General features: G+C 45.3%; 1 protein-coding gene across 2 annotated transcripts; it reads right to left on the bottom strand.

Moving 5' to 3' along the window:
* Window positions 1–397: 397 nt before the first annotated feature.
* ERRFI1 (ERBB receptor feedback inhibitor 1) lies at window positions 398–26,640 on the bottom strand. Of its 2 annotated transcripts, none has more exons than XM_033921848.1 (4): window positions 26,534–26,640; window positions 6,817–7,016; window positions 4,612–4,685; window positions 398–3,132 (listed from the first exon to the last, which is right to left on the bottom strand). In XM_033921848.1, the coding sequence occupies exons 2-4, from the start codon at window positions 6,939–6,941 to the stop codon at window positions 1,922–1,924; spliced, it is 1,410 nt and encodes a 469-aa protein (XP_033777739.1). In that variant the 5' UTR covers window positions 6,942–7,016; window positions 26,534–26,640; the 3' UTR covers window positions 398–1,921. The 2 variants fall into 2 exon arrangements, with proteins under 2 accessions (XP_033777739.1, XP_033777738.1); XM_033921847.1 differs by lacking the exon at window positions 26,534–26,640 and adding an exon at window positions 25,921–26,040.
* Window positions 26,641–27,565: the final 925 nt, after the last annotated feature.

Here is a 27,565-nt window from a genome sequence, read left to right as displayed (position 1 = left end):
GGATGAGGAGGAAGGAGCGGCCTAGTGGTTAGAGCTAGAGCCTGGGCACCCTGAGGTTGTGGGTTCAAGCCCCGTACTGCTCCTCAAGACCCCGGGCAAGTCACTCAATCCTCCATGGCCCCAGGTACGTTAGATTGTGCGCCCACCAGGACAGACAGGGACAAATGACCGAGCGCCTGAATTATAAACCACTTAAAGACAATTAATAGGCGGTATACGAGTAAAATAAAAATATGGGGTGTTTTTATTAAGCTAAATGCCAAGACATCCATAGGAATATAATGGATGTCTTAGTATGTAGTATGCGCTAAATCGATTACCGCACCTTAATAAAAAGGACCCCTAAATAAATTACCCCCTGAATGAGACAAATTGCACACAAGAGTGTTATCAAACCTGTTTTCATAAATAAGTATATTATATCTTTATTAAGTTCAAAAGACATAGCACACAATTAACAAAAAAAAATGAACAAAAATCATTTTACATCAAATACTGTACACGATGCATTAAATGTCAGTGCATACTCTACAGCATAACATTTTGCCTTCATTTAGTTTGTACTAAAAACAAGTAGGGTCATTTAAATTAAACTATATCTCTAGCAATTAACTGTAAACACTATTGTTTCTTATCACTGTGTTACGAGAAGAACCTTCTAGTACTGCACCTGCCAGAATCAACACAGGCACCTCCGCTGCTGGGGTTACAGCTTCCTAGGGAACCAGGCCACACACAGGCCTCACTCTCTTCCAAGTCGACAGAAAATGAACTGAAAGCAGCTACGAATGGGAGACGGGCATGTCCACATGCATTCTTCCGTGTCCTTCACGTTGTATTGTGTGCCAAGGGGGAGGGGTGGAGGTGGTTTTACTTTAATAGCAATAAATAATTTAAAAAACAAAACAAACCCCCCCCCTCCCCGAAAAAATGGAAACAAGGCCTGCTAGCCTTGTACAGCCCATGGAGCCAATGCACCTTGGATAGACGCTTTTCCATGCAAGATTAAAAACAAAAAGCAGTACAGTTTCTTCATTTGAATTTTTCTTTGGTCCATGTAAGGAAAGATTAGGTAATAGTAGCAGTGTGAATGGCAGGAGAGAAAGATAAACACCTCCACCCCTCAATTTAGAGGGCAGCTAGAACAAGTAGAGAATTACATAAGCTTCCCATGGAAACCACCTGTTCTCTTGTACCCCTTTGATACGGAGCATTCAGATGCCCACAGGCTTTCAGTATGGCACATTCAGGGTAAAATTTAACATTTGCAGGGGCAGAAGAGCACCTTTTTATTTGGAGGGGTCAACTAAACTAATTAGTGGCCCTGCCCACAAGCTCTAATTGCTGGTACTGTGTTGAGCATAACACTGGTAAGGTCGTGACCCCAGTGGACCACCCCATTTCACCGACTATGAACAATTGTCTTTTGGTTTTACCTACCAAAAGCCATCATTTAAAGGATTCTCAAGTGTATGCCCTTGGACAGGGCAAATAAGATTAACGTAAAAAAAAAAAAAAAAATACTGCTATTTCCTTCTAGACAGAATCAGCGCTCTGGCAAGTGACCCTGTCTTTCCTTTGTTGATATGACTGCACAAAAGTCAAAACCAGAAAAGGAAGGGAACTCAATTGCAAAGCATGGATGGAGATCTCTTTACCACTTCTCACCATCATGGAAGGTCATTCCTACTCTTCATTCTCTTCCCTTATCTGCACATTAGGCTTAAAAGACCTACTTCTGAAGAAGTCCAGCATGAAGACAACACCCAAGTTCTCCCTTTTCTCCAAGACGTGGATGGCAACACTCCCTACTAAGAGATCATAAGTTTCATTTTGACATTTGCGATCTTCAACGCTTCGTAACACGTTTCAAAAGAACGTCTACCTCCAACAGGACCTTAGTCAAAATCTTGTCCAAAGTCTATGAGGAAACCACATACGACAAATGTTTGCGCTTAACATGGTTAACCATGTCTGTTTTAGGCTTTGAGTCCAGTTTGGTAGATGACGCTACGGTGCAGTCTGTGGAACACAACTGCACTTTTGTTTCAGCACCAGCTTCTTTCGTTTCTGCACTGGCTTCTGTGAAGTATTTTTCAAATCTGTCCAGGTATGGGGGCCTCTCTGGGAGAAGATAATAGTGTGTTGAACTAGCCTTCTTCCCATTCTCTATGATGGGCAAAATACAAGGGATTTTATTGGCAGATCCTTCACTCAGTTGTCTTTGCAAGCCCTTGTTGCTAACATATTTGGGATCTGGAGCAAAGCTTTGTGTAGGAGGCATGATCCCATTGAGGTATGAGGGCAAGCTCTTAGGGCTTGGGGTGCGAGAGTTACTTCTTGACAGAGGTTCTCTTGGGGGCACTTTTGGAGGCCTGTCCTCATCACTGTATGTGTTAGACGTGACTTCAGCAGACCACCTTCGATAATCAGGTTTGACTGGTCTAGGTGGTATAGGCACCCTGGGTGGAACCTCAGGTTTTTCTTCATCAGAATTAGGAGATGCCCTATTTAAATGGTTTGATATCTTTATAGTGGGCTTATTGTATGATCCAGCAGGCCCCGAATGGGATCTTCTAAGTCTCCGATGTGGTTGTACTGGTTTTTGAGGTTTTGCCTCTTGTACATGTCCATTTTGGTTAGTGGTTGAATTATCCACTGGCTTGGCTCCAGCCACAGTATCAAAATAGGCATAGTTAATTTGTCCGCAACCTCTAAAGCTCCTTCGACTTGGAACGCCGTATTTAAAAGCTAAAGGCTTGGAGTCCTGCAGCAGTAAGTCAGTATCTGAACTGGTCAAAAATTCGACCTCACTGTCCAAGTCATCTACTAAGTCTTCAGAAATCGGCAGTGGCGGAAGTGGCCTTGAGCTGCGATCACTGCAAGGGACAGCGTGGAACTGCAAAGGACCACTTTTTATTGGGGTGAGGGGAGGAGTCTTTTCAGAACTGGCAATTCCATTCACAGAAAGTTTCTTAAATGACGGGACAACCTGATCTTCCTCGTTATGCACGGGCAAATGTTCATCCGTCGGCACCGTTAGATTTAATGGATTTGGTTTCTTTGGTGGAATCTTCATGGAATTTTCCATACAGCAGTAGCTGTTCATAAGGACTGGCTGTGAAATGCGCCCTAAAAAAATAGCCAGAAAAACAGGGTTAAAGTTGGGTTAAAAAAAAAAAAAAAAAATGCATTCATGGCTTCAAATTCTGTACAATTGCATTAAAATGGTTTTAGGCATAGATGGATAAACATATACAAATGACATTCACAGCTTCTGGTTTTATGGCATTTAATTTCCAACAATTAGAGACGTCTTATTCACTGGATTCCATTATTCAAGAGCTCCAGTTAGAAGAATCTCATTTACCCCTTAATTCTACATATAAAGTGTTATAACACCGTGCGCACAATTTTGGTCTCATAACCATGTGCAATTTAATTGACCAAGCAGCTAATTTGCACCAATAATTATCATTTTCACAAGCAATTACTGGTGCTAGACAGAATCAATTACAAGTTACATGCCTAAATTTTATGAGCAAGTCAAAAAACAGAATGCCACAAAAATAAAGCAAAGAATAGAAAAAGGCTGCCACTAGAGGTCAGCATAGCTTCAGAGGCCGCATTTCTCCATCTATGGTTTCCTGAAGAATGAAAAATATGGAGCCCAATGGGTTTCTAGGATTTGGTATCTGTGGAAAGCCGGTTTTAGATAGATAACACGCCAGACACCTGTTTTCAGAAGGATATTTTGCATGAACAAAATAGAGGGACCATTTTAAGCCTTTTACCTCTTGGTCATTGGTTGAAATGTGGCCAGAAGATAAAGACCAAATTATTTGGTGGCCCATATGAAAATAATAAGGTCTCAATCCCATTCCCAGCGGAAAGATGCACGAACAATTAAAATCCAAAACAAATTTACCATTTCTGTCGCTAGTCAGCGCACAGGTGCCAAAGTATGGCAGGATACTAAATTGCCCCCATCTCCCTTAAAGGAGGTCCTTCCAAACCAGGACAGTCACTATGGAGGACCGCTTCATCAAAGTCCCTACTGTACATTGAGAACTTCAGTGTCCAGTGTTGCCTTTCAAATATTTGCAGGAAACTGCTCCAGTGGTGTATTAAGCGGGGGGGGGGGGGGGGGGGGGAGCACCCATCCTCCTCTCTGCCCCCCTCCACTACCACGTGCCCCTTCCCTTCCCCCATACTTCATTAACATTCCGTAGCGCAGGCAACCCCCCCCTCCCAAACCTGCAACCTCTTCCTCCAATGTCACTTCCTGGATTGGGGCCTAGGAAATGACATCAGAGGAAGAGCCAATACTGGTGTGAGCAGCAGGTTGGGGGAAGTGGAAAGGGAAGAGGCGTGCAAGCAGCAGGAGGGGGGGGGGGGAAGAAGCAGATGGCGGTGGGGGTGGGGGAGAGGCACCACCACCCTGCACCTCTTACTCTTGCTACGCCACTACACAGCTCATCGCTTGATGATTGAAAACTTTTCCACGAAATCTTTACACCCTTTCTATCACACATCTTAAAACGGCATGTTTAAAACTTTAAACTTAATACTTCTGCTACAAGCTCCACGAAGCCGAGACAAGATACATACCAATTGATAAATGCTGTGGTTCAGCTGAGTTCAGACTGTATGCCATTGCTATAGGGTCCATGTCAAAGTAGGTGCTGCAAGACAAAAGAAGTCCTCAGTTATTTTTGACCTTTATCAACAGGTTATAAAGTCATGCTAGAACAACGGTATCTTATAACGGACAAGTGGCATTTAGAAAACTGTTTTTAAACATACTCGTTTGGTAAATTTTTTAGCTAAAGGATTGTAATTCACTGTGAATGGCCAGTATCTTTACTCTGTAAACCACACAGAATCGAGAGGTATACAAGCTGCGGTATGCAAGCATAGTGCTATATTATGTTATGCGTTTCTGTGGTAAACAGAAAAAAGACTTGTATAGCAAATGTCTATGTAAATGACATAGAAAGAGCTCTCAGATACCTACACCGTCAAATCATAATTGATTATTCCGACGGTTTATGTAGGTTCGAGATATCATTCATTGAGCTCTAAGTTTTCTATAAAGTGCAAAATGCTTAGTGCAATAAATTCAAATAAAGTGCATTGTGCTTAACAACTCATATTTTCTACCTTTTGCACTTAACTTTAGCTGCCTTGTGTTGTCGGGAAATTGATATATATATTTTTTTTAACGAGGGTTTAATTGGGTTTTAATGTCATGACCAATTATCACGCCACTTAAACCAATATATATATATATATATATATCCACCACTATGCAGCCTTCAGGACCAGTACCTAGATCCCTAGCGGCTAGCGACACATAGTGATGCCGAAGCTCGGAGGTTTAGGGGCAGCACCGGACTTCGTCAGTTATGTGCTGCTGGCCGCAATTCAGAAAGGACCCTGGGCCTGTGAAACTCTTGCCTACATTTCTAGCACCTAGGGTCCTTGGGAGCCTCGCGCGACTCTGTAAGCGGAGCTGGTCTGTGATTGACCATCGACAGGCACCACTTACAGAATCGGGGCCTAAATGCTGGGCCATGTCCAGGCTATGGCATTGAATTTCTGGTACCTGACAAGAGGAAAGAACGTTAAGTGTAATATGAAATATTTAAATTGGCTATGGTGAACCAAATAGAGATAGGCCCGCCTAAAAGTTAATCCTATTTATTCGATTACCTTGGCTGGTTAAGTGCTGAATATTGGCCCAGAATAGCCAGTTTCAGGTTGAGCGTTAACTGGACATTTTCAGCGGCACTCGTCGGCCAAGGGTTGACTCCACCCCTGGAATACCCCCAAATTAGCTAGTTATGGGTTGGGCGCTTACTGGACATTCTCAGTGGTACTAACTGGTTAACTGTTGCCGAACATGCCTGGTTAACTCCAGACAGGCGATTTAAATGGCCAGTTTGAAGATTAGTCCCCTCCCCCTTTGTATTTATTTACTTAACTGCTTAAGAACCTGAAGCCTGTGAAACCACCCAGGGACTCTTTGTTCTCACATGGACTGGAGTTTGTCATTGTTGCAGGTGACATTCCTCTTCCATTATTTTTACTTAAGGATGTCCCAGGGCGTGTGCTCACATCCCAGCAATGCCACGAATGCCCCAGGGCCTCCATTAAATCCACACGTTCAGAAGTCAAGGTGATCCAGGTGTCTAAACGACCATCGCTTCACGGTTTTAGACCTCAAAATATGATCCTTTTTTAAACCCACAACCTGCCGAGAGAAGCAGGAGCAAAAGCGTCCTGTGTAGCATGCCTCAAATTAGTCCTGGGGATTTCCCCCCTCCCCACCCCCTTGCATCATGCAGGCATGGGAAATCAACACATGGGGGTCAATTTTGGCATCCCATTTTCCTTTGTGCCCCGTGTGGCTACACAACTACAGCAAAGCTCCCGAGCCTCCGGCTGAAAGATCGTTCCTCTACAAACCTGTCAGTGCATAATCTATTTCTGCTGCTGTGCCCTAATGTTGTATATTTAGCAAATGATACCCATAATCTTGTCTCAGTCACGGAAACCATTTCTAATTTTGTTATTAGGTTTCACTATAATCCAGAGCTTTTCGTGTCCATCTGCATAATGCAAGTAAAACATTAGCCAGCTTTCAATTCCAAGTGCGGTTCAGTGAGGTCAGGTGCAAACAGCCTAAGGAGAGGTCGCCAGCCTCCTGCACTATGACACGGAAAAGAGATGGCGTTCCAATTCGAGCATATTGACAAACAGCCTCACACAGACCACAGGCAGGGGGCGCACTCACATTCACATTAAACTTACTTTTCGAACCCACTGGTGCTGGCCCAGTATTCTTTTGGATTCATTATGCTTTGCCCATTCAAAAAATGGATCTCGTTCTTCAGGGGGACTCGGATGTCCTGAGCAGCAAGTCCTGCGGTTGACATTGTCCCTCGGTTATCTGAGAATTTCAGTCTTTAAAATTCTGGTCGACGCTTACGATGTCCTAGCGGCCGTCATTCCTGCAGGAGCAAAAGAGGGAACTATGAGTATGGCAGAATCAAAAACCTATTACCAGCAGTTGTTTCATAAGTATCATGCTGACAATGTATTGTATCTCTCTTACTTGAATTTCAATACTGTTAAATATATTTTTTTAAACTGTTTCATGGGAGTCCTATTATTAAGGATCAATTTACTGGTTGTTTACTACTGTTTCGCTGTTAACAAAATTGTAAGTTTCGTACGCTGAACTGTACTTGCTGTAGACTGCCTTGGGCGACTTCATAATGACCATCAGAAAATCCAAATAAATAAATATTCTGAATCACTTAGAAATCCCATTAGTTAATTCACCACTTCAAAGAGAAATGACAACACAGTGGCAAATGCTTCACAAGATCTGTCTGGTTAAGATTTGGCTCTTGCGGATGATACCAAAATCTGCAATAGAGAAGATACCCCTGATGGTGTGGATAACATGAGGAAAGACCGAGTGAAACTTGAAGAATGTTCTGAAATTTGGCAGCTAAGACATAAGAAATGCAAGGTCATGCATTTGGACTGCAAAAACCCAAGGGAACAACAACAGTTTAGGGGATGAAGAACTTATGCGCACGACGGAAGAGCGGGACTTGGGTGGGATTGTATGTGATGATCTTAAGGTGGCCAAACAGGTTGAAAAGGTGACGGTGAAAGCACGAAGGATGCTAGGGTGCACAGGGAGAGGTATGGCCAGCAGGAAAAAGGAGGTATTGATGCCCCTGTATAAGGCCCTGGTGAGACCTCATTTAGAATATTGTGTACAATTCTGGAGGCCGCACCTTCAAAAAGATATAAAAAGGATGGAGTCGGTCCAGAGGAAGGCTACTAAAATGGTGCGTGGTGTTGTTGACTCTAGCCGCATGGGTGCCCTCCATTCTTCCCTGCCACTGGAATGTCCCCCCACCTCGCATATCTCTTGAAATGTTTGCCAATGCCAGTAGTACCTTCCACCAGCTGGTCACGCCGGCCTTGGCTCCCTTCTGACATCACATCCTGGTCCCACAGCCAGGAAGTGATGTCAGAAGGGAGCCGACGTGAGCAGCAAGCGGAAGATGCTGCTCGCACTGGTGAACATTTAAAGAGGTACATGGGGGGAGGGGGCAGAGAGGAGAGGTGCTGGTGACCCTGAAAAGACTGTTCCCAGGGCGATCCACCCCTCCTGGCTCCTCCCCCTTACTACACCACAGATTGTGGCACTGGAACTTGTCCTAACTTGCAAAGAGCTATCCGACTCATTCTCGTGTTCTATTTGCTTGGATAATTATTTGAGGATGGCAATGAATACTGGCAGGGTTTGGACAACTTCTGGGTTCACCCTGACTGCTACTGCACCATGCCAGTACTCGCAAGAGCGCCCCACGGTGGTCAGAGCAGATACACAGCAACACTCTCCAGTTAAGTGCTACTGAAACTCTGCTCTTGGACCACAGCGTGATTTTACCAGGTAGGAGCTTCTCATGGACCCATCGATTAGCAGAAAACCAAAATTAGACATTTCCAGGATTCCCCCATCCTACCGCCCCTTCCCCAAAGGATCAATGCTTAAAGATACAGGCTCTGCTTAGCCCTGCAAAGGCAGCATCTGCTGATGCTTTGGTTTTATGAAGAGCCTGAAAAATGCTTCCAGCGGGTAACCACCCACAGGAAAAATATATACGTAGAGTATGGAGCAATGGAAAAGATGAAATCATGGCAGGGAAACCTAGAAAAGTTATTGTGCGTGGGGGAAAAAATGTTCAGGCTAAACGGCAATGTGGCTTTTATTTTAAGCCAATGGCAATTTGGTGCAAAACGGAAAGCCATTTAACTAGCACTGTGAGCAAACCTTAAAAACTATAATAGAAATGTACCTTCATCCGAGTTAATGCCACATTGCAGTCGTCCGGTGTGGTTACAATTCTATTTCTGGACAGAGGTTTGCGTGCAGTTATGAGGGGGTGCTGAAACGTTCTCAGCCCAACCAACTTTCTAAATGCTGAGGGTTATTTTGTACATTTTTAAAAATATGTCTTTTTACATTATGAATGTGAACTTGTAATGCGCCTAATTGATAGGCGGACTAGACATTTTTAAAATAAAAAAATTTTGCCACTGTATCAGCGGGTTTTTATTATGTTACGTGCCAATTTGCAGAAATAAAATTCTATGCTTTCTTTCAGATTAATGATCGAACCATACCCACGTCATTCTCTTCTTGGTTGGGCTGAGAACGTACCAGTGAAGACTTTCAGTCTCTGGTAACCAGAGCCGAGATTGTGATGTCATAATGCCTCATTCCACCAATAAGAGCCAGGGCTGAGAACGTACCAGCAACCTCTGGTAGTGAGAAGACTTTCAGTCTCTGGTAACCAGAGCCGAGATTGTGATGTCATAATGCCTCATTCCACCAATAAGAGCCAGGGCTGAGAACGTACCAGCAACCTCTGGTAGTGAGAAGACTTTCAGTCTCTGGTAACCAGAGCCGAGATTGTGATGTCATAATGCCTCATTCCACCAATAAGAGCCAGGGCTGAGAACGTACCAGCAACCTCTGGTAGTGAGAAGACTTTCAGTCTCTGGTAACCAGAGCCGAGATTGTGATGTCATAATGCCTCATTCCACCAATAAGAGCCAGGGCTGAGAAGGTACCAGCAACCCCTGGTAGTGAGAAGACTTTCAGTCTCTGGTAACCAGAGCCGAGATTGTGATGTCATAATGCCTAATTCTACCAATAAGAGCCAGGGCTGAGAACGTACCAGCAACCCCTGGTAGTGAGAAGACTTTCAGTCTCTGGTAACCAGAGCCGAGATTGTGATGTCATAATGCCTCATTCCACCAATAAGAGCCAAGGCTGAGAACGTACCAGCAACCTCTGGTAGTGAGAAGACTTTCAGTCTCTGGTAACCAGAGCCGAGATTGTGATGTCATAATGCCTCATTCCACCAATAAGAGCCAGGGCTGAGAAGGTACCAGCAACCCCTGGTAGTGAGAAGACTTTCAGTCTCTGGTAACCAGAGCCGAGATTGTGATGTCATAATGCCTAATTCTACCAATAAGAGCCAGGGCTGAGAACGTACCAGCAACCCCTGGTAGTGAGAAGACTTTCAGTCTCTGGTAACCAGAGCCGAGATTGTGATGTCATAATGCCTCATTCCACCAATAAGAGCCAAGGCTGAGAACGTACCAGCAACTCCTGGTAGTGAGAAGACTTTCAGTCTCTGGTAACCAGAGCCGAGATTGTGATGTCATAATGCCTCATTCCACCAATAAGAGCCAGGGCTGAGAACGTACCAGCAACCCCTGGTAGTGAGAAGACTTTCAGTCTCTGGTAACCAGAGCCGAGATTGTGATGTCATAATGCCTCATTCCACCAATAAGAGCCAGGGCTGAGAAGGTACCAGCAACCCCTGGTAGTGAGAAGACTCAGTCTCTGGTAACCAGAGCCGAGATTGTGATGTCATAATGCCTCATTCCACCAATAAGAGCCAGGGCTGAGAAGGTACCAGCAACCCCTGGTAGTGAGAAGACTCAGTCTCTGGTAACCAGAGCCGAGATTGTGATGTCATAATGCCTCATTCCACCAATAAGAGCCAACCTGTATTATACTAATTTTATAGCAATTTATGTTTATGTCTACAAAAAGTGCATTTAGGGAACACTGTAGTTAGGTACCTTTTAATCTTCATCCTCAAAACCAAGAAATCTCAACATAAAAATATCACAGAACACCGAAAATGTTCTGGACAAATCTACCAAGTTCAAAGTACTCTACCATACTATAGAACGGTCAGCGTTTGAGAGACAACAGAAACAGCGTGACGGTATATTAATATAAGCCTGAAGTTTTAGACTGACTGAAATTTCAACTCATAGTTTTGATTACCGGCGCATAAGACACAGCCCATATTTTAAGCATATTTTGAGGGGGGAATATGGTAATTTCAGTTCTGGCAAACCTTAAGCCAAAGAGCAAAACCCTGAAGTTACATCCTACATGGTCTCCTCACATGCCACAAAGCCAAAGTTCTGACATTTAGCTAAAGTTCCTGAAGGAGCTTAAAAAAATTGAACAAAAAAAAATATTTAAGAACCAAATTTCTCCAGTGGCCATTTTCAAGGCCTTATAAGCAACAGCATCAAATCTCTTCCAGAGAGATGTGAACAAACATTTTGTACAGACCGTGACCAAATGCAACGGCTTTAAAAGGTCTCCACTTTCGGGAAAAAAAGCACAACGCACTGGATGGTGGCTACAGCACCTATCCTTTTTGGAAGCAAATTTTGCGAGACCTGGCAAGATTGTAAAGAAAATGTGGTCCCGCCTCCAGCCCACCCTAGCCCCGCCCCCACCGTCTGCTCTTGTCCGTCCGCAAATCGCTTCGGGGCAGGGATGTCCGCGCATGCGCGGATGACAGGCGTTGATGTTGCGTGCGCCCATGACGTCATGGTGTGAACCGCACACGCGCAGACTTCCCCCCTGCCCGACGCGATCTGAGGAGACTTTTCAAAATCTGGACAAAGTGACGGGTTTTGAAAAGTCGTCCGGAGGGGGGTCCAGACATATCCTCAAAAAGGAGGACATGCCTGGGGAAATCCGGACGTCTTAGGTAGGGTTACCAGATGCCTGGGAAAACCCGGACGTTTCCCCTTTTGAGAGGACTGTCCAGGTGCTGGAGGGATTTCTAAAACCCAAGCGTTGATAATAGAACAGCGCCATCAAGAACAATTTAAAAAGATTTTTAAAAATTAATTTTCTGGTAGGCGTCTACAACAAGCTCATAATTGAAAAAAAAATTAAAATGAATTGGACGAAAGGCATCTTATCTTCTTACGCGCGATTTTACAAAATCTGGGCACCTACCTACCGTTATGTGCCATGCAGTAACTCCAAAGTAGACATGTTTAGCGGTGGAGAAAGACTTGGGCACCGCTAGGCATGATTCTCTAGAGGGCACAGGCAGTGGCGTAGCGCCGTCTTGACAGAGGCGCCGGGAACCCATCCCCCTCTTCGTCTCCCCACTCCTTCCCTGCCCTCCCCCACGGCCACGTACATGCCCCTTGCCCCGTATCTCTTTAACGTTTCGGGGCGTGAGCAGCAACCCCAACCCGAGGCTCACGCCAGCGTCGGCTCTTCCTCCGACGTCTCACTTCCTGGACCCAGAGAAAGAGCAGACGCCGGTGCGAGCAGCAGGTTAGGGGCTCATACCCTGAACATTAGAGAGAGGCACAGGGGAAGGGAAGGGGCCTGGGTGCGCATGCAGTAGGAGAGGGCGGGGAAGGGGCACCTGCGTCCCAGGCGCCTCTCACCCTTGCTACACCACTGGACATAGGCGCCTGGAATGTAGGCCTTTAAAAACCTGGGCTATATTCTGGCCACGATTTTGTAATAGGTGCCCAAGTGAGATAGGCACCTATGTCTTTAGGCGCCATTTATAGAATATGTCCCTAAGTGTTTATAATCTAATCTAATCCTTAGGTTTGTATACCGCATCATCTCCACGTTCGTAGAGCTCAGCGCGGTTTACAGTAGGAGAAATAGGAAGGAACTACAACAGAGGGTTAGAGGTAGAAGTGTGAAGAAAATTTAGAGGACTTGGGATGCCAAGATATAAGAGTTTCCTTGATTCCTAAGTTGGAGGGAGACTTACATTTTTTGAGAAAAGCCAGGTTTTCAGATGTTTGCGGAAAACTTGGAGGGAGCTCAAGTTCCGAAGAGGGGAGGTAAGGTTGTTCCAGAACTCAGTGATTTTGAAGTGGAGGGAGGTCCCTAGCTTTCCTGTGTGGGAAATGCCTTTTAGCGAGGGGAAGGATAGTTTTAATTTCTGGGAGGATCTGGTGGTATTAGGGTTTGAGGAATTCCAAGAAAAGAGGGATAAAGGGAGGGAGGATACCGTATAGGATTTTGAAAGCTAAACAGGCGCATTTATAGTGGACCCTGGCGATTATCGGAAGCCAGTGGAGCTTGGCCAGGAGCGGGGAGACATGGTCAAATTTACTTTTAGCGAAGATGAGCTTGGCCGCGGCATTCTGGATCCGTTGGAGTCTGTGGAGATTTTTCTTAGTTAGGCTTAAGTTTATACCGATCATCAAAACCAAAATCCAACACCCCCTCACCCCTGGATGCTGCAGAGAGGCCCTGCCTTCCACCTGCACAGCCTCAAGCAGGCTCTGCTAGTAATTACAATGTGTCAGACTAACCACGCTGTTTGAATCTCGGCTTTCGGGAGGGCGACTGTGTTAAGCAGGGCCCACTTGAAAAATCCCTCTGGAATGCCAAGCTTTCGCGTCAACGAGTGAAATATTTGCACCGTCGCCTTTTTATTTCTCTCCCTATTGTTTAGGTCACCTGCCATTAATAAGATTAAAAAATAAAACGGCAAAATGACCCCTTCCTCCACAGAGGAAGTCGGCTCCCAATTCTAAACAAGAAGTCTTTGTGCGAGAGGTGGTGAATGGCCTGGAGATTTTAGCGGGGCCGAGTGAATGGGTACGTTATGAAGAACTCGAGCAGAACTTTCTCCTTGCTTCAAGAAAAAAAAAAAAAAATGAATTTGACAAAATAATTGTGCATTGTTTTTTTTTTTGAGGGCATCGCAGAAACTGGGGCAAGTGAGAGCAGAGAAAATAGCACTTTTTAATTTTGTTAGTTTTTATATTCTTTCAGTAAACAGTTAACGGAATATCACGAGGGTACTCAACCTCCCCTAACATCAGAGCTCTCTCTCTCTCACACACACACATACACACCTGGAACAAACTGTTCCATCCCTGGCAGTATTCAAATCCAATCTACAAGCCCACTTTTTTTTTTTAGGTTGCTTTTAACTCTCAACCCCCGCTCGTTTGTAAAGCCCTCATGGCTGAGAAACTCCCCGACCCCCCTACTTGTCTTGTTTTGTCTGTTTGATTAGATTGTAAGCTCTACTGAGCAGGGACTGTTAACGTACAATGCTGCAGCAGTAGTAAAAAAACACCAATGAACTAGGGCACGATACCACCAGAAGTGAGATTAGGTAGAATAAATGGCCTTCAGGGTTTTATATTCTCCTATCATGCGTTAGCTCAGGGGTAGGCAATTCCGATCCTTGAGCGCCGGAGCCAGGTCAGGTTTTCAGGATATCCACAATAAATATGCATGAGATAGATTTGCATCTCAAGAAGGCAGTGCATGCAAATCCATCTCATACATATTCACGGTGGAGATCCTGAAAACCTGACCCAGCTCTTGAGGACCGGATTTGCCTACCCCTGCGTTAGCTGAACAGGCTATGCTAGAGGAGATTTGTTTTAGAGGGGCCCTTTTACCTTACCTACAGAAAGGGGAAGACTTGGAGTAAGTGGTTTCTAGGAGCAGTATCCGATTGTGGAACATTTCAAATCCCCTGGGAGTTTGCTCAGTTCTGCTGCAAAATGCTGGTTGATCATTGAAATTCAGTTAAAAAGATGGAGGGGGAGGGGATGTTAAATAAAGATGACTTGATGGGATGTTATTACTTCCTGTTCTATACTGCCCTTAACTTCCTTCTACCTTGCAGTGGCTGAAGGAAGGAAGTCCATTCGGACCGATTTGTGAAAAAGGGAAAAACAAAATAATGCCTTGCTTTGTTTCTCTGTAATGAATGTCCTGCCTTTTGCCTCTGAAATTTTGGGAATCCGTGCAGGGCTATGCGGAAGTCTAATATACACTACGATGGGACAGATGTCGGATTTCAGATAAATAACCGAGTTCAAAGAAAACCAGAATAGTGGCGTGTCTGAACCAGAGACTACCAGGTTTAGTAACGTAGTCGTAAAAAAATATATGTAATAAAAATAACCCAAAATCCTGAAGTCAAAGGCAATGCACACAATGATATAAATGCAATGAGGGCAGCTGAAATACAAGATAAAAGGGTCCCTTGCTTCAGCTCATCCACTGACGTCTTATTATACTTGCACAAAATTTATTCTTCATCAGTATCAGCCATCAGACTTCTTATTGGCTACATTGATATAGCATTTGGGACTTTTATGTTTCATGTTTAGAGCCTGGGCTTTCTTTTACCTTGTGTGCACAGTGGCATAGTAAGGGGGAGGGAGGAGGGGGCAGACCCCCCAGGCACTATGTTGGTGGGGGCACTGCCACCCCTCTTCCCCCTCCACAGGCACACCCCCTTCCCTTAAACCTCTAGCTGAAGTTGTTCGCGGCCGGCAACGTCGTGCTCTTCGTGACCCCCGTCGTCTCTCCTGCCGACATCACTTCCAGGTGCCGCTCACAGGAAGCGACATAAGAGGGAAAGCTGACGGGGTCGCGGGGAGCACGCCGTTGACCGCCGCGAGCAACAACTTCAACTAGAGGTACGGGGGAAGGGTGCGTACGGCAGGCGGGATCGGGGAAGCAGTGGGGTGGGGCGGCAGGGGATGGTTATCTCCCCCTCGCTATGCCACTGTGTGCATTGCCTTTTAACTTAAGGTTTTGGGGGGTTTATTTTTATGTTAATAAACCTGGGACTTTCTGGTTCAGATACTCCACTGTTCTGGTTTTCTTGTCATTCCAGTTTTGGGGTTTTTGTTTGTTTTTTCCCTAAATTTCAAAGTAAGCATTTAACTTGTTACTAAACCTTCTACCATTGCAGGGCAGTTTACATCTTCTCCCAGTTACACGCATAAGCTAATTAATCAATTAGGTGCTTATTATTGGAGTTAATTGGAGCTGAATGGCATTTAATCGGCATCTGCCCTATATTTTATTCTATAACATGCACACCTAAATTTCATAGCACACTACTCGAAAGGGGAGGGGGGGGGAGCATGGCCATGGGAGGGCATGGGCAGCTTGGAGACTTTCCCAGAAATTAGAGGCAATGGAATGGAATACTTGGATTGGAGGGAGGGAGCAGCCTAGTGGTTACAGCCGATGCCTCAGCACCCTAAGGTTGCGAGTTTGATCCCAGTGACTCCAGACATAAGAACATAAGCAGTGCCTCCGCCGGGTCAGACCACAGGTCCATCCCGCCCAGCAGTCCGCTCCCGCGGCGGCCCAAAACAGGTCAAGACCTGTCTGAATCATCAGAAGGGGCTCCCTTGCCACCTTGGTTTCTCATTTAAGTCCTGCCTTCCTATCGAAGTCCTAGCCCTCCGGTCTTGCACATGCACGACCAGGTTAGTTTATACTCATTACCTGATTTATTTCCTATACTTGTGTTACCTCCCAGCTCCTCCCTCAGTATCCCACGATCCCTTTATCCCTCAGGAATCCATCCAATCCCTGTTTGAATCCTTGTACCGTATTTTGCCTGATCACTTCCTCCGGTAGCGCATTCCAAGTGTCCACGACCCTTTGGGTGAAAAAAAACTTCCTTGCATTTGTTTTGAACCTATCTCCCTTCAGTTTCTCAGAATGTCCCCTCGTATTTGCTGTCCCCTTCAGTCTAAAGAATCTGTCCCTATCCACCTTCTCTATGCCCCTCATGATCTTGAAAGTTTCTATCATATCTCCCCTGAGCCTCCTTTTCTCCAGAGAGAAGAGCCCCAGCCTATCCAGCCTCTCGGCCTTCCATTGTTCCAGGTACCATAACTGGAGGGTGGTGAGCTTGCCGAGACAGAGGGATAAAACACCCGAGTACCTGATTACTATGCAATGTATTGTACGCCACTTTGGGTGAATCTCTTCGTGAAAAGGCAGTAAATAAATTTTTATTTTTTTAAAATAAAGATTTATGCACCCAAAGAGATTGACACAGGGATAAATTTGACCCTGTGAGATCCATCTCCATTCCGGCCCCTGCAAGCTCTGTCCTCATCTGCACAAGTCTCAAACGCTTATGATTTTAAAGTGTTTAGAGCAGGGGTGTCCATCCTTTTGGCTTCCCTGGGCCGCATTGGCTGAAAAAAAAGTTTATGGGGCCGCGCAAACGCTGCAGCAAGACAGAGGAGGGAGCCGGCAAGACGGTAAACCCCCGGGGGCAGCAGAGAAAAGCACTGTATCGCCCTAGACTGGGGCCGCACATAATACTTCACGGGGCCGCATGCGGCCCTCGGGCCACAGGTTGGACACCCCTGGTTTAGAGGCTTAGGCAGATGAGAACAGAGCTTGCCAGGAATGGGACAGGGACAGAATTCGCAGGGACCGGAACGGAGATGGACGCAGATCCTGTGCGGGTTAGAGCTATAGCCTCCGTATCCTAAGGTTGTGGGTTCAATTCCACGCTGCTCCTCGTAACCCCGGGCAAGTCTCTTAATCCCCCCACTGCCCCAGGTACATTAGATAAGAGTGTGAGCCCACCGGGACAGATAGAGAAAAATGCTTGAGTACCTAAATGTCAACCACGTAGGTTACGTAGCATATAAATAAGTAAAAATAAAGGAAATTTGTCCCTGTGCCATTCTCTAGTGCCCGACTGCTATCAGATGGGCACAAGGATTGATGTCAGGTTATATTGGAGGAGCCATGCTGTCTTACGGCGCATTGCGAAAAGAAATCCAGACTATACTATTTGATAAATTTATCTTCCTAATTCGAAGTTTTATTCATAATTTAAAAAATTTCACCGTCTTTTTTAGCTAACATGTTGTATTTATACTCCATCAATATTATGTATTTCGCCGATTGAACAGTTTCTCTTTTGCGTAAACCGCCTAGAATTCATTTGATTGTGGTGGTATAGAAGAATAAAGTTATGTCATAAAGGTTATTTGGCACTAAGGGCTCCTTTTACAAAGGCGCGCTAGCGGTTTAGCGTGCGCAATACCGTGCGCTAAACCGCCATCCGCGCTAGCCGCTCCCGCCTCCTCTTGAGCAGGCGGTGGTTTTTAGGCCAGCGCGGGATGAAAAGTCACGTGCGTTAACCCCGCTAGCGAGGCTTAATAAAAGGAGCCCTAAGTGACCGTTATAAAAAACTGGAACTTAACAAGGACCTTAACGGTACTTAACTCTAGCGTGCGATTTCCTGAACTTGGCCCCTATGTACGAAAGGACAGGTTATAAGTCAATTAAACACAATTATCTACAGGTCCAGCAACAGCCATCGTATGACCCACAGGTGTCAAAGTCGGTCCTCGAGGGCCAGAATCCAGTCGGGTTTTCAGGATTTCCCCAATGAATCTGCATGAGATCTATTTGCATGCACTGCTTTCAATGCATATTCATTGGGGAAATCCAGAAAACCCGACTGGATTCCGGCCCTCGAGGAGGGACTTTGACACCCCTGCACCGGTTTATTTTGGCTGATTTCGCAGGAGTCCAAAAAGCCCTATGGTACAGGAATATAGTTGATGCTCTACTCCTGTACATATGTCTCATCTTTCTGGTCGAATGTATGGTCTACAATTGCCCGTATCTTGCAAATTACCGATGCGTTTTCCTTTGACTTATTGTTTAATGGCTCTTCGATATTCTCTTCCCCTTTATCCATTACTCATGAACGGTTGTTAATTATACTTTTATTTACTGCTCTCTCCACTATTCTCCACAATTGGAAAGATTCCACTAAATTACATGTCAATCAATGGTGGAGCTCAATTTGTCTCCTCGTGAAATATGAATGTCATTTTGCTGAACGCAATAATTCCATGTCCTCTTATGCAAAAATTTGGTCCCCATTGCTTGAATATTGTAAATCAGACCCTTGACTACTGCACTCATGAGTATAATTTGTATCTTGCCTCACCCTTAGTCTTTTCATTTCAGGCACCTCTCCGGTTTTACCATGTTTCATTTCATATTGTTTATGTCAATTTCTTGATTTTATGCTTGGATCATTTAAACTGATTACTCTGGTACATTGTTAGAACTTAGCACCTATTATGTCTTATTTCTTTTTCCTGAACTAATGTCTTCTCAACTTCTATTTTCTTTCTGATGCATTCAATCATTTTGTGGATGCACTCACATTTGTTAATGACATTGTTATAATGTGCTCCTTGTTGGAGCACACATATTGTTGGCTTTGTATTTCATCTTTTATAAAATCAATAAAACTTTTTGAACTAAAAAACAAACAAAAAAAACAATTATCTTTTAACAACTGGAGGGGGGGGGGGGGTGAAGAGCAAATGCTCAGACAACCTGAATAAATAAAACTCTTGAGCAAAATGGAGCAGCCTTGCCTTGTATCTGGTTTTAGGGATACACAGTAGTGGAGCAATCACTTTTTGACAAGGAAAACAAGACATTCATTGAAGAAAAGCTTGGAGCATGTGTGGGGAACACACTCCAGCGCTTCCCACCATGTATCCACTTGAAACACACATTTCTAACAGCAAGGAAAGCGGTAACAAAGTTGCTTTCAGAAATAATCATATCATGTCTATGGACCATTCATGGATTCTTCCGGAGGAACCAGCAGGAGGATTACTTCTAGTTAGGGAGAAAAAAAAAAAAAAAAAAAATTCACTATTAAGAAATCAAGAAATCCTCCTGAAAAGAGATTTTTTTTCCAGCAAGGAGCCTGTTCTATTTACTGACCAATAAAGGTGTAAAGGGGAGCTAAGGGCAGGCTTATCCATTAGCCAGTTTGCCTAGGGCCCATGAAAAGTTGTGTTTTCTTTTTTTAAAAAAAAATCAGAAGTAAAAAAGTTATTTTCATGCCTTATCTTTCGGCCTTGAAAATCCGCACAATAAACAGAATTACTAATACAGAAAATACAAATAAAATACACATACAATTCAAATAAAAAACGCAGTCATATTAAATGCCGCTAAAGGAGGGGCCCACGAGCGCAAAAGTGTGTAGGGCCCATAAAAGTCATATTGCAGCCCTGGGGACAGGGGGGGGGGGGAGGGAAGCTAATCCCTGCTTGTTGCTGAGGTGGCTCCAATGTCAGCCTGCACTGGGCAGAGACTTTGGATTAGACCAGCAGTCTAGCAGTTGGACAGGCCGTAGGGAACATTTGAATCCCTGTAGCAACTAGGAGGGAGGAAATACGCCTCAGAATAACACTTGGTCGCTCTCCAATGAAGACTTTTCAAAGTATTCAATGGCAAGGCGGTAACACCACAAACGAAGATCAGACTTGTCCATGCACTCATTTTCTCAATGGTCAGTTACGGATGCGGACGCTGGACACTACGGAAACAAGTCAAAGAAAATCGACTCGTTTGAGCTTGGGTGCTGGAGAAGGCTTTTAGGCATGCCGTGGACTGCCAGAAGAACAAATCGATTCTGGAAGAGATCAAGCCGGCTACGTCACTCGAAGCCCAAACGATGAAGTTATGACTGTCTTATTTTGGTCGCACCATCAGATGAGAGATTGCCGGAGAAGGACATCACGTTTGGGAAGATCGAAGGAACCGGACGAAGAGGGCGACCTGCAAATCAGACAGCTGGACACGTTGAAAACCAATCACGGGGATGACTCTGGAGAACTTTCCGGACTAGCACAAAACTGATTTCTTTTTAGATCTGCAAATCATAAAGTTGCTAGGACTTGAGCACGGGTCGATGGCATCCAACAAGAACAGGTGTGATGCTTTTAACTAAGTCATCAGCAGCTTGTTTGCTAATTAAATTGAGGATGTTGCAAAGGTTTAATACACCAGCTAAGGATCTTGGGATCCATGTACAACCAAAGGGGCTTCCAATATCCTCCTCAAGTTTTGCATCTGGAATTTGTTAGACCAGGGATCTCAAAGTCTCTTCTTGAGGGCCGCAATCCAGTCGGGTTTTAAGGATTTCCCCAATGAATATGCAGGAGATTTATTTGCATGCACTATTTTCATGGTATGCTAATAGATCTCATGCATATTCATTGGGGAAATCCTGAAAACCCGACTGGTTTGCAGCCCTCAAGGAGAGACTTTGACACCCCTGGACTGGGACAAGATGAGTCAATGAGAGGATAAGACTTTAGCCCAGGGGTGGCCAACTCCGGTCCTCGAGGGCCGCAATCCAGTCGGGTTTTCCCCAATGAGTATGCATGACATCTATTTGCGTGCACTGCTTTCACGGTATGCTAATAGATCTCATGCATAGTCATTGGGGAAATCCTGAAAACCTGACTGGATTGCGGCCCTCGAGGAGTGACTTTGACACCCCTGCACACGAGCAATGCCTCATGGCACAGACTATCACTGGCTCCTAAAAAGCTGCGGGCTGACGAGGTAACATGCTTTAAGAATTCCTGTGCGTGCCGGCACATTTACCTCGCCGGCCTGTGGTAGAAACGTCTGCCGCTGTTTAGCAAAAGGAGCCCTGTATTTTGTAAACACCAAACGTTTGCATTTTGATCACAGCCATGCAGGCAATACAATCCTGCCGAAGACGTCCTAACTTACTACAACAACAAATTATGGCTTGCAACCTGTTTGCTGACATATTATTAACGAATCCGATGACTAATTTAGAGGGGGTGGGGCACGTTTCTGCTTTGCTACTCATCCAGTTCCTCCCAGCAGGATGTCATTTCCTCATCTTGTTTTGCAACTCGGTATGTGTGACTCCAAATATTTAAGGAAGCCGGAGAAAGCCTTTGCGGCCACACAGCTATCGAATGAACTATTCTAGTTCCCGGTTAGAGGAAAATCGTTGCTCGTTCTTAAAAGCTTCTATTAGCTCGCAGGTATTGCGCAGAAATCGTCTGCCATGTTTCTCAGTCACGTTTCCTCGGGAGGGCAATACGTAAACAGGGCAGAGCTTCTCCAAAAAGAAGACATGCTTAGCCAAGGTAAAGCAGACCCTCTCTCCCCCCCCCCCCCCAGTGTATTAAAGTATTCAAAGAAAAAAAAAACAAAAACACAAAAAACCAAATTCACAGCAGGCTCATGGAAAACCTTCATAAAAGGACAGGTACAGTAACCATCACACTTTAGACAGGATCACTGAAGGGCTTTCCTTATTTTCCCGCCCCTCTCTTACTAAAGCCATAGCCCATCTAGTCTGCCCACTCTAATGGCCCACCCCCCTCGTCTTTACCCCCCTAGAGATCCCAAAGGGACACGCATGTGGGATCTCTAGGGGGGTGGGTCATTAGGGTGGGCAGACTCGATGGGCTATGGCCTTTTTCTGCCGTCATTTTTCTATGTTTCCAGCCGATATAGCACGCGTCCAGAGCATATAACGGACACGTTAGCATTTAGCGCCAGCCAATATTGAGCCCACGCTATCGGCTAGCGCTCCATCGTAAAAAGGAGCCCTGTGTTTCTATGGGAAAAATACTAGTATCTGACCCAAAAGATTCCCCCCCCCTCCATCACACCCTGCTAACGCCTTCGCTTTCACGCATTAAAGCAATCATTTGAACTGCTTCCTGATCAGTATTTGTAGTGCATGAAGTGTTACAGAGTAAAGACACTGAAAGTACATTAAACAGCTTTGTTTTTCCATAAAAAGCCGGAGGGGGAGGGGAAGACAGATAGTAAAGTCTCTTCTGACCTCAGGACTGGAATTCAGAATTGTGCTCTCTAAATCCTCGATTAGACAAAAATAAATCTTCCTACACCGGAGGCCCAAGGCTGGTATTTGACACTTGGAGAGTTATTTAGGCATCCAAGACCGTCGCAGACAACTGGTATTCAGCTACCGGGAAATCAGGATGAACAGGATAGATAGCTAGTACTTATAAGCAGTCCACGGAGAACCTAAGTTACAGGTAAGTAACTACACTATTTCCCCAGCCAGTATGCCAGAGCACATCAGTGTACCAGAAAAAGGAGGAGCTTTTTTCTGGTTTACTTGTCTTCCTCTACAGACAGAAACCCACCCCCCTCCTTTTGCTGTTGCTAAAGCATACTAATCTGCCATTCAGGTTTTTTTGGGGGGGGTTTATTTTTTTAACCAGCCAGCTAGGGCCATTAGTAGGGAAAAGCGCTAGAGAAGAACAGAGCTACTGACTGCCATAAGGTTTCCACGACCCTTCCCCAGGTCTCCTCTATCTTGTGCAGGGAGGAGGGGGGAAATCGGATCAGCAATGTTTACCTGCTGGGACCTTCATATGGGAGGAAACAGGAGATAAGCACGATCTCAACTTCCTCTGTTGAGAGTAGCAGACTTTGGGGGGGGAGGGGGAGGGAAGAAAGACAGGAAAGTGGATGGAAATAGAAGGGACAGTATCTGATGAGGAAGGGAGGGGGGAGGGAGACATGATCAGCCAATACTAGGTGTACCTGGAGGAAAATGGGATTAGGAGCCCCTGATCCAGTACACTGCCACAGACTTGAAACATGGGGATTCTGTGGCCTATACCAGATTTTATATACTGTTTAAGGATGTAAACATGTTAGATTTGTGAGGTACAACTGCTTTGCTCTCAGTGTTGGGAATGTAGGGAGGGGGGGGAGAGATTTGCAGATGCTGCTTTTTATAATTGCATTTTAAGTTTTATAATCTTTTTTTTTTCCTATTTTTTATTTTAATTTATTCTTTATTATTTTCTTTGTATTTTTTTTACTTTCCTATTGATAATGGAGTTCTTTTTTTTGTTAATGTACCTAACTGTGATGATGTATCGAATAGTGGTCTATAAATACCAATGACACCAACATGTGCTTGAAATTCTCCAGGACCAGGGCAACCACCGTACAAACTAGAAGCTTGCGAGCAATGCTAAAAGTGAAAAAGCTCAGAGCTAAACCGACACAGGTGCGCTTTGTATGTCTCTTTACACGCATCCTACGTAATGTGCTTCTACACCTTAACCCTTTCAGGACCATAAGGATCGTAGGCCAATTTTTGTGGTTTTGACGACATTTTTATGGTAAAAAGGGCTTGCAGATGCCAAAAAATTGATTTTTTTTGTGAAATATCATTATTTTTATTTTAAAAAATCACACTTCTGGCTTATGGACAGTGTGGCAAGTGAATCTTCTCGTCAATCTGGCAACGACGCTAATGAATGAATGTCGGAACCAGTTTGTTTACATAAAGGCAGTATCCTATGGAATCCGTACATATCAAATTTAGAACTGTAGACTATCCCAATCAAAATTTATAGGATTTTAAAGTTATGGGACAAATATGTCCCTTGGTCCTGAAAGGGTTAAAGAGAAGAATGCAAGACTTCGATCATCTACAGCTGGGCTGGAATTTTGGAAGACAAGTAAGCTTTGGCCACCGTCTGTTAAAACTTTCTGAACATAACCTCCCCCCCTCCCTCCCAATCCCCTGTGGGATGAAACTGCAGCCCGGGATCTGAAATCCGCAAGGCCCGCTGGCCAATGCTAGCCCTCGCTCCGTGTTACTCCTACTCCTTCCACTAGCCGAATACAGATTACAGCAACTGTTTGCTGAGGACTTGCAGCGATAAACCAGGACCCTAAAGAGCCCTGGGCGATGGCTCAAAATCTTGCAAACCGGCAGAGTGCATGCTAAGGTGCAAAAGAGCAATTCGACTTCCAGCTTTAGCACAGACGGCGTGGGTGCAAAGACAGGGCAAAGTGCAACTGCAAGTCAGCTGTCTCGGGGCCAAGCGCCATTTCTCAAGCTCCAGTGCACTTCTCGACCCAGTTCTTCGCTTTAATGAGTTACTTTGGTCAGACACACAGCGGATGGTACAGGCGAAAGGGCATGCCGCATTTCCACTGGGGAGCAAGGGAAGAGAAAGGACAGATGGGCGGAGGCGCCAGCAACCTGTCCATTTTGCTTTCGACCCCGATCCGAATTGCCACCGCATTACGGTCCGACTAGATTAAGACCGACAAACGCAATTCATCCTGCAAGATTTCTTTCCTTTACAGAACTTGGAAAGCCGAAATGCAAGTCAAACACAAGCTTACAGAACGACAGCTAGGAAAATATTTAGGTTGTCCCACTACTCAGCCTCTACCTTCTTAAACCGGGCATGCAATAAACCCCGACGCCAGATCTATCAGAGAGCGACAAGTTTGACTTTTTTTTTCCACTATGACCATAGCCTGGACCCCCAAAAGACCACATCACTACACTGATCGGAACAAGGCAACACGGCACTTTCTAAATAACTTCACCCTTGCCAGTTTATGTAAATGTTCTTACTGTTGAGTGGAAAAAAAAAAAAAAGCTTTTATAAAAATTCCAGCCTCACCTTTCTTCACCCCTGACAGTTGCCTGGCAACCATTCTTGTCCTACCTGTGTTACAGGTGCACCTACAGTCAAGCAAACACACCTCCTTAAAGCCGCAGTATCCTCTCATTATATACCCCAGCTTATAGTTAGACATCAATTAGGGATTTTAGCAAGTTGCAAAGCGGTGCTCTTATGCATGATGAAATCACAGGACAGTCTTTCTTAACACGCATTAATTAGGACAGCAGGTACAAAATAAGATTGTGACATGATGATATGCCAGAGGTCTCCGAACATTGGCTCCATAACCCCTTAGAGCTGACATTCTCTAAAACCAGAGCTTGTCCTAACTTAACTGTTCCAAAGATAAAACACCCTCCTTCCATCAAAATGAAAAAAAAAAAAAAAAAATAGCATTAGATCTGAGAATAATACCATGAGGCCATTTGACTATGTCTTGGTCAACGTACGTTTAAGTCTTAACCGAGTGCTATTAAGACTGATCTAATCCAGGCTTAATAAATATGTTTCCGGCTTTAGACAATTAGGGCATCTTGGCCAAACATGTCACGAGCGTCGTTTTGAATCAGGTTTTCACCTCTCATGTCGCTGCGCAGGAAGAAACGGGGTTACTTCAACAACGTCCCTACTCGGTACCTCCAGATCGCAGCCGCGTAGCTTTGAGCGCAAATTCTTAGCGCGGGCAACGAAGACCAGGGGAAAGCGCAGAGCCCAAAGGAGGCTCAAATAGTCCCAGCCAGGTGCTCTTAAACTGCATCCATTGCGGGGCGGGCTCTGTAGGACCTTGAGCCAGCGAGCGCACGCTAACGCGACAATTCTGTGCATTGCTGGGAATGAAAAGAGAGAGCGATCGGAGCCCTGTCGTCAATGGAGCGCGGCTCATCTTTGGGGCTAAATCCCGGTGGAGGCGGGGGCTCTTCTTACCTGTCTGTGCAGCAGCCCCTGCAAGTCAGCTCGTTGCACGTCCCTTGCCCCCTCCCTCCTCGCCCTTTCCCTCCTCCTCGCGCCGCTCTCATGCCAGCCCGGGACCCGCACGCGCGGCAACACCAGCGCTCCCGGGGCCGCAGCCTTTCTTTTATGAAAGGCCGGGCGGGCTGTGACGTCAGCTCGCCCCACCTCCTTGGGAGCCGGTCACCCCCGAGAGCTTCTTAAAGGAGCCGCGGCACATTCCGTCCTGGATTTCACAACGCGAACGCGAAGCCAAATTGTTTCGTCGATCAACTACGCTCTCTCTCTTTTTTTTTTTTTTCTTTTTGGGGGGGGGGAGAATGAGGGGGGCAACTTTTTTTTTTTTAACTTCATGGAGCTTCTTTATAACAATAGTAAATTAATTCATATGCAGAGGCGGCGAAAATGTCTCTAGGGTTAATGCAAACCTCTGTAAATACCTTTTTTTGTGCATATAAACGCGCGATGCACAGAAAAAAAATTACATCGTAGGCTTTAATTTAATAGAGAGAAAATAGAAGCAAGGATGCAAAGAAAAGGTAAATAGGTCATTTTTCTGCCCCCCCCCCAAAAAAAAGGAGCTGCTTACCTATTGCAACTGGTCCAGGGCCAGTTCACCTGTGCTTCCAGACACCGGAGGGGGGGGATGGGCACAATTTGAATGTCAAAGCCGAGCAGTGAAGCTTAGTAAAACCAGCTTCTCCCCCCTCCAAGCCCCGATTCATTTCATCAGCGTGCTAACATCGGAAGCGCCTTATAAGGGGGGGGGGGCTGGTGCTTTGCATTGTGCCAGCTGGCACGTCCTGGCAGTGACCCGAGCGCATGTGATCCAGGGCTGCTGTTTACCGCACGTCCGTAGGCGGCACCTGTCCTTGTGCCTACACACGTCCAACCCGCCTTCCTCTCCCCTCCCCCCCCCACCTCCGGGACACACTAATAACGGTTCCTGAGTCGGGATCGAGAGGTCGCGATAGGATCGAGTCCCAGTCTGCTCCCAGTCTGACCATCTGGTCTTATTCCATCGGTGGGTCTTTCCCATGCATGCTCGAATTCTACCGTTCTGGAACCAAATTGTATTTATTTCTCCTGTACTGACTAAACGTATCTTTATTGTAAACCGTTTCTATCCCATGTACTGTCAAATGTATCTTTATTGTAAACCGCTCCGAACTTCACGGTATAGCGGTATATAAGATATTTAGGGCTCCTTTTACGAAGGTGCGCTAGGGGCTTAACGCGCGAAATTGCCATGCACGCTAGCCGCTACCGTCTCCGTATGAGCAGGCAGTAGATTTTCGACTCGCATGCATGCGATAAAAACGCTAGCGCTCCTTTGTGAAAGGAGCCCTTAGTGTTCCTGGGTAATAAATGTATATATCGCCTGAAATCTCAGCGGATGCCATATAACAAACATATATAATAGACAATAGTTTTTACAATTACACGTCTCCCTCCGTATTCGCCGTGGTGGGGGATTAACAGCACCACAAATACAGAAAAACCGCAAATAACTTTTTTCATATGTTATTCGCTGTTTCTATTAAAAACCATCGTGACTAGGGTGAAACCGCGAACAACATGGCGGGACACCTGGCCTGTTCCTGAAGGAGAGGCAAAACAC

The sequence above is a fragment of the Geotrypetes seraphini genome, chromosome 15 (genome assembly GCF_902459505.1).
Source record: "Geotrypetes seraphini chromosome 15, aGeoSer1.1, whole genome shotgun sequence".
NCBI lineage: Eukaryota > Metazoa > Chordata > Amphibia > Gymnophiona > Dermophiidae > Geotrypetes > Geotrypetes seraphini.
The sequence above is the reverse complement of the archived record's forward strand: the minus strand, read 5'-3'. Positions and strand labels throughout refer to the sequence as shown.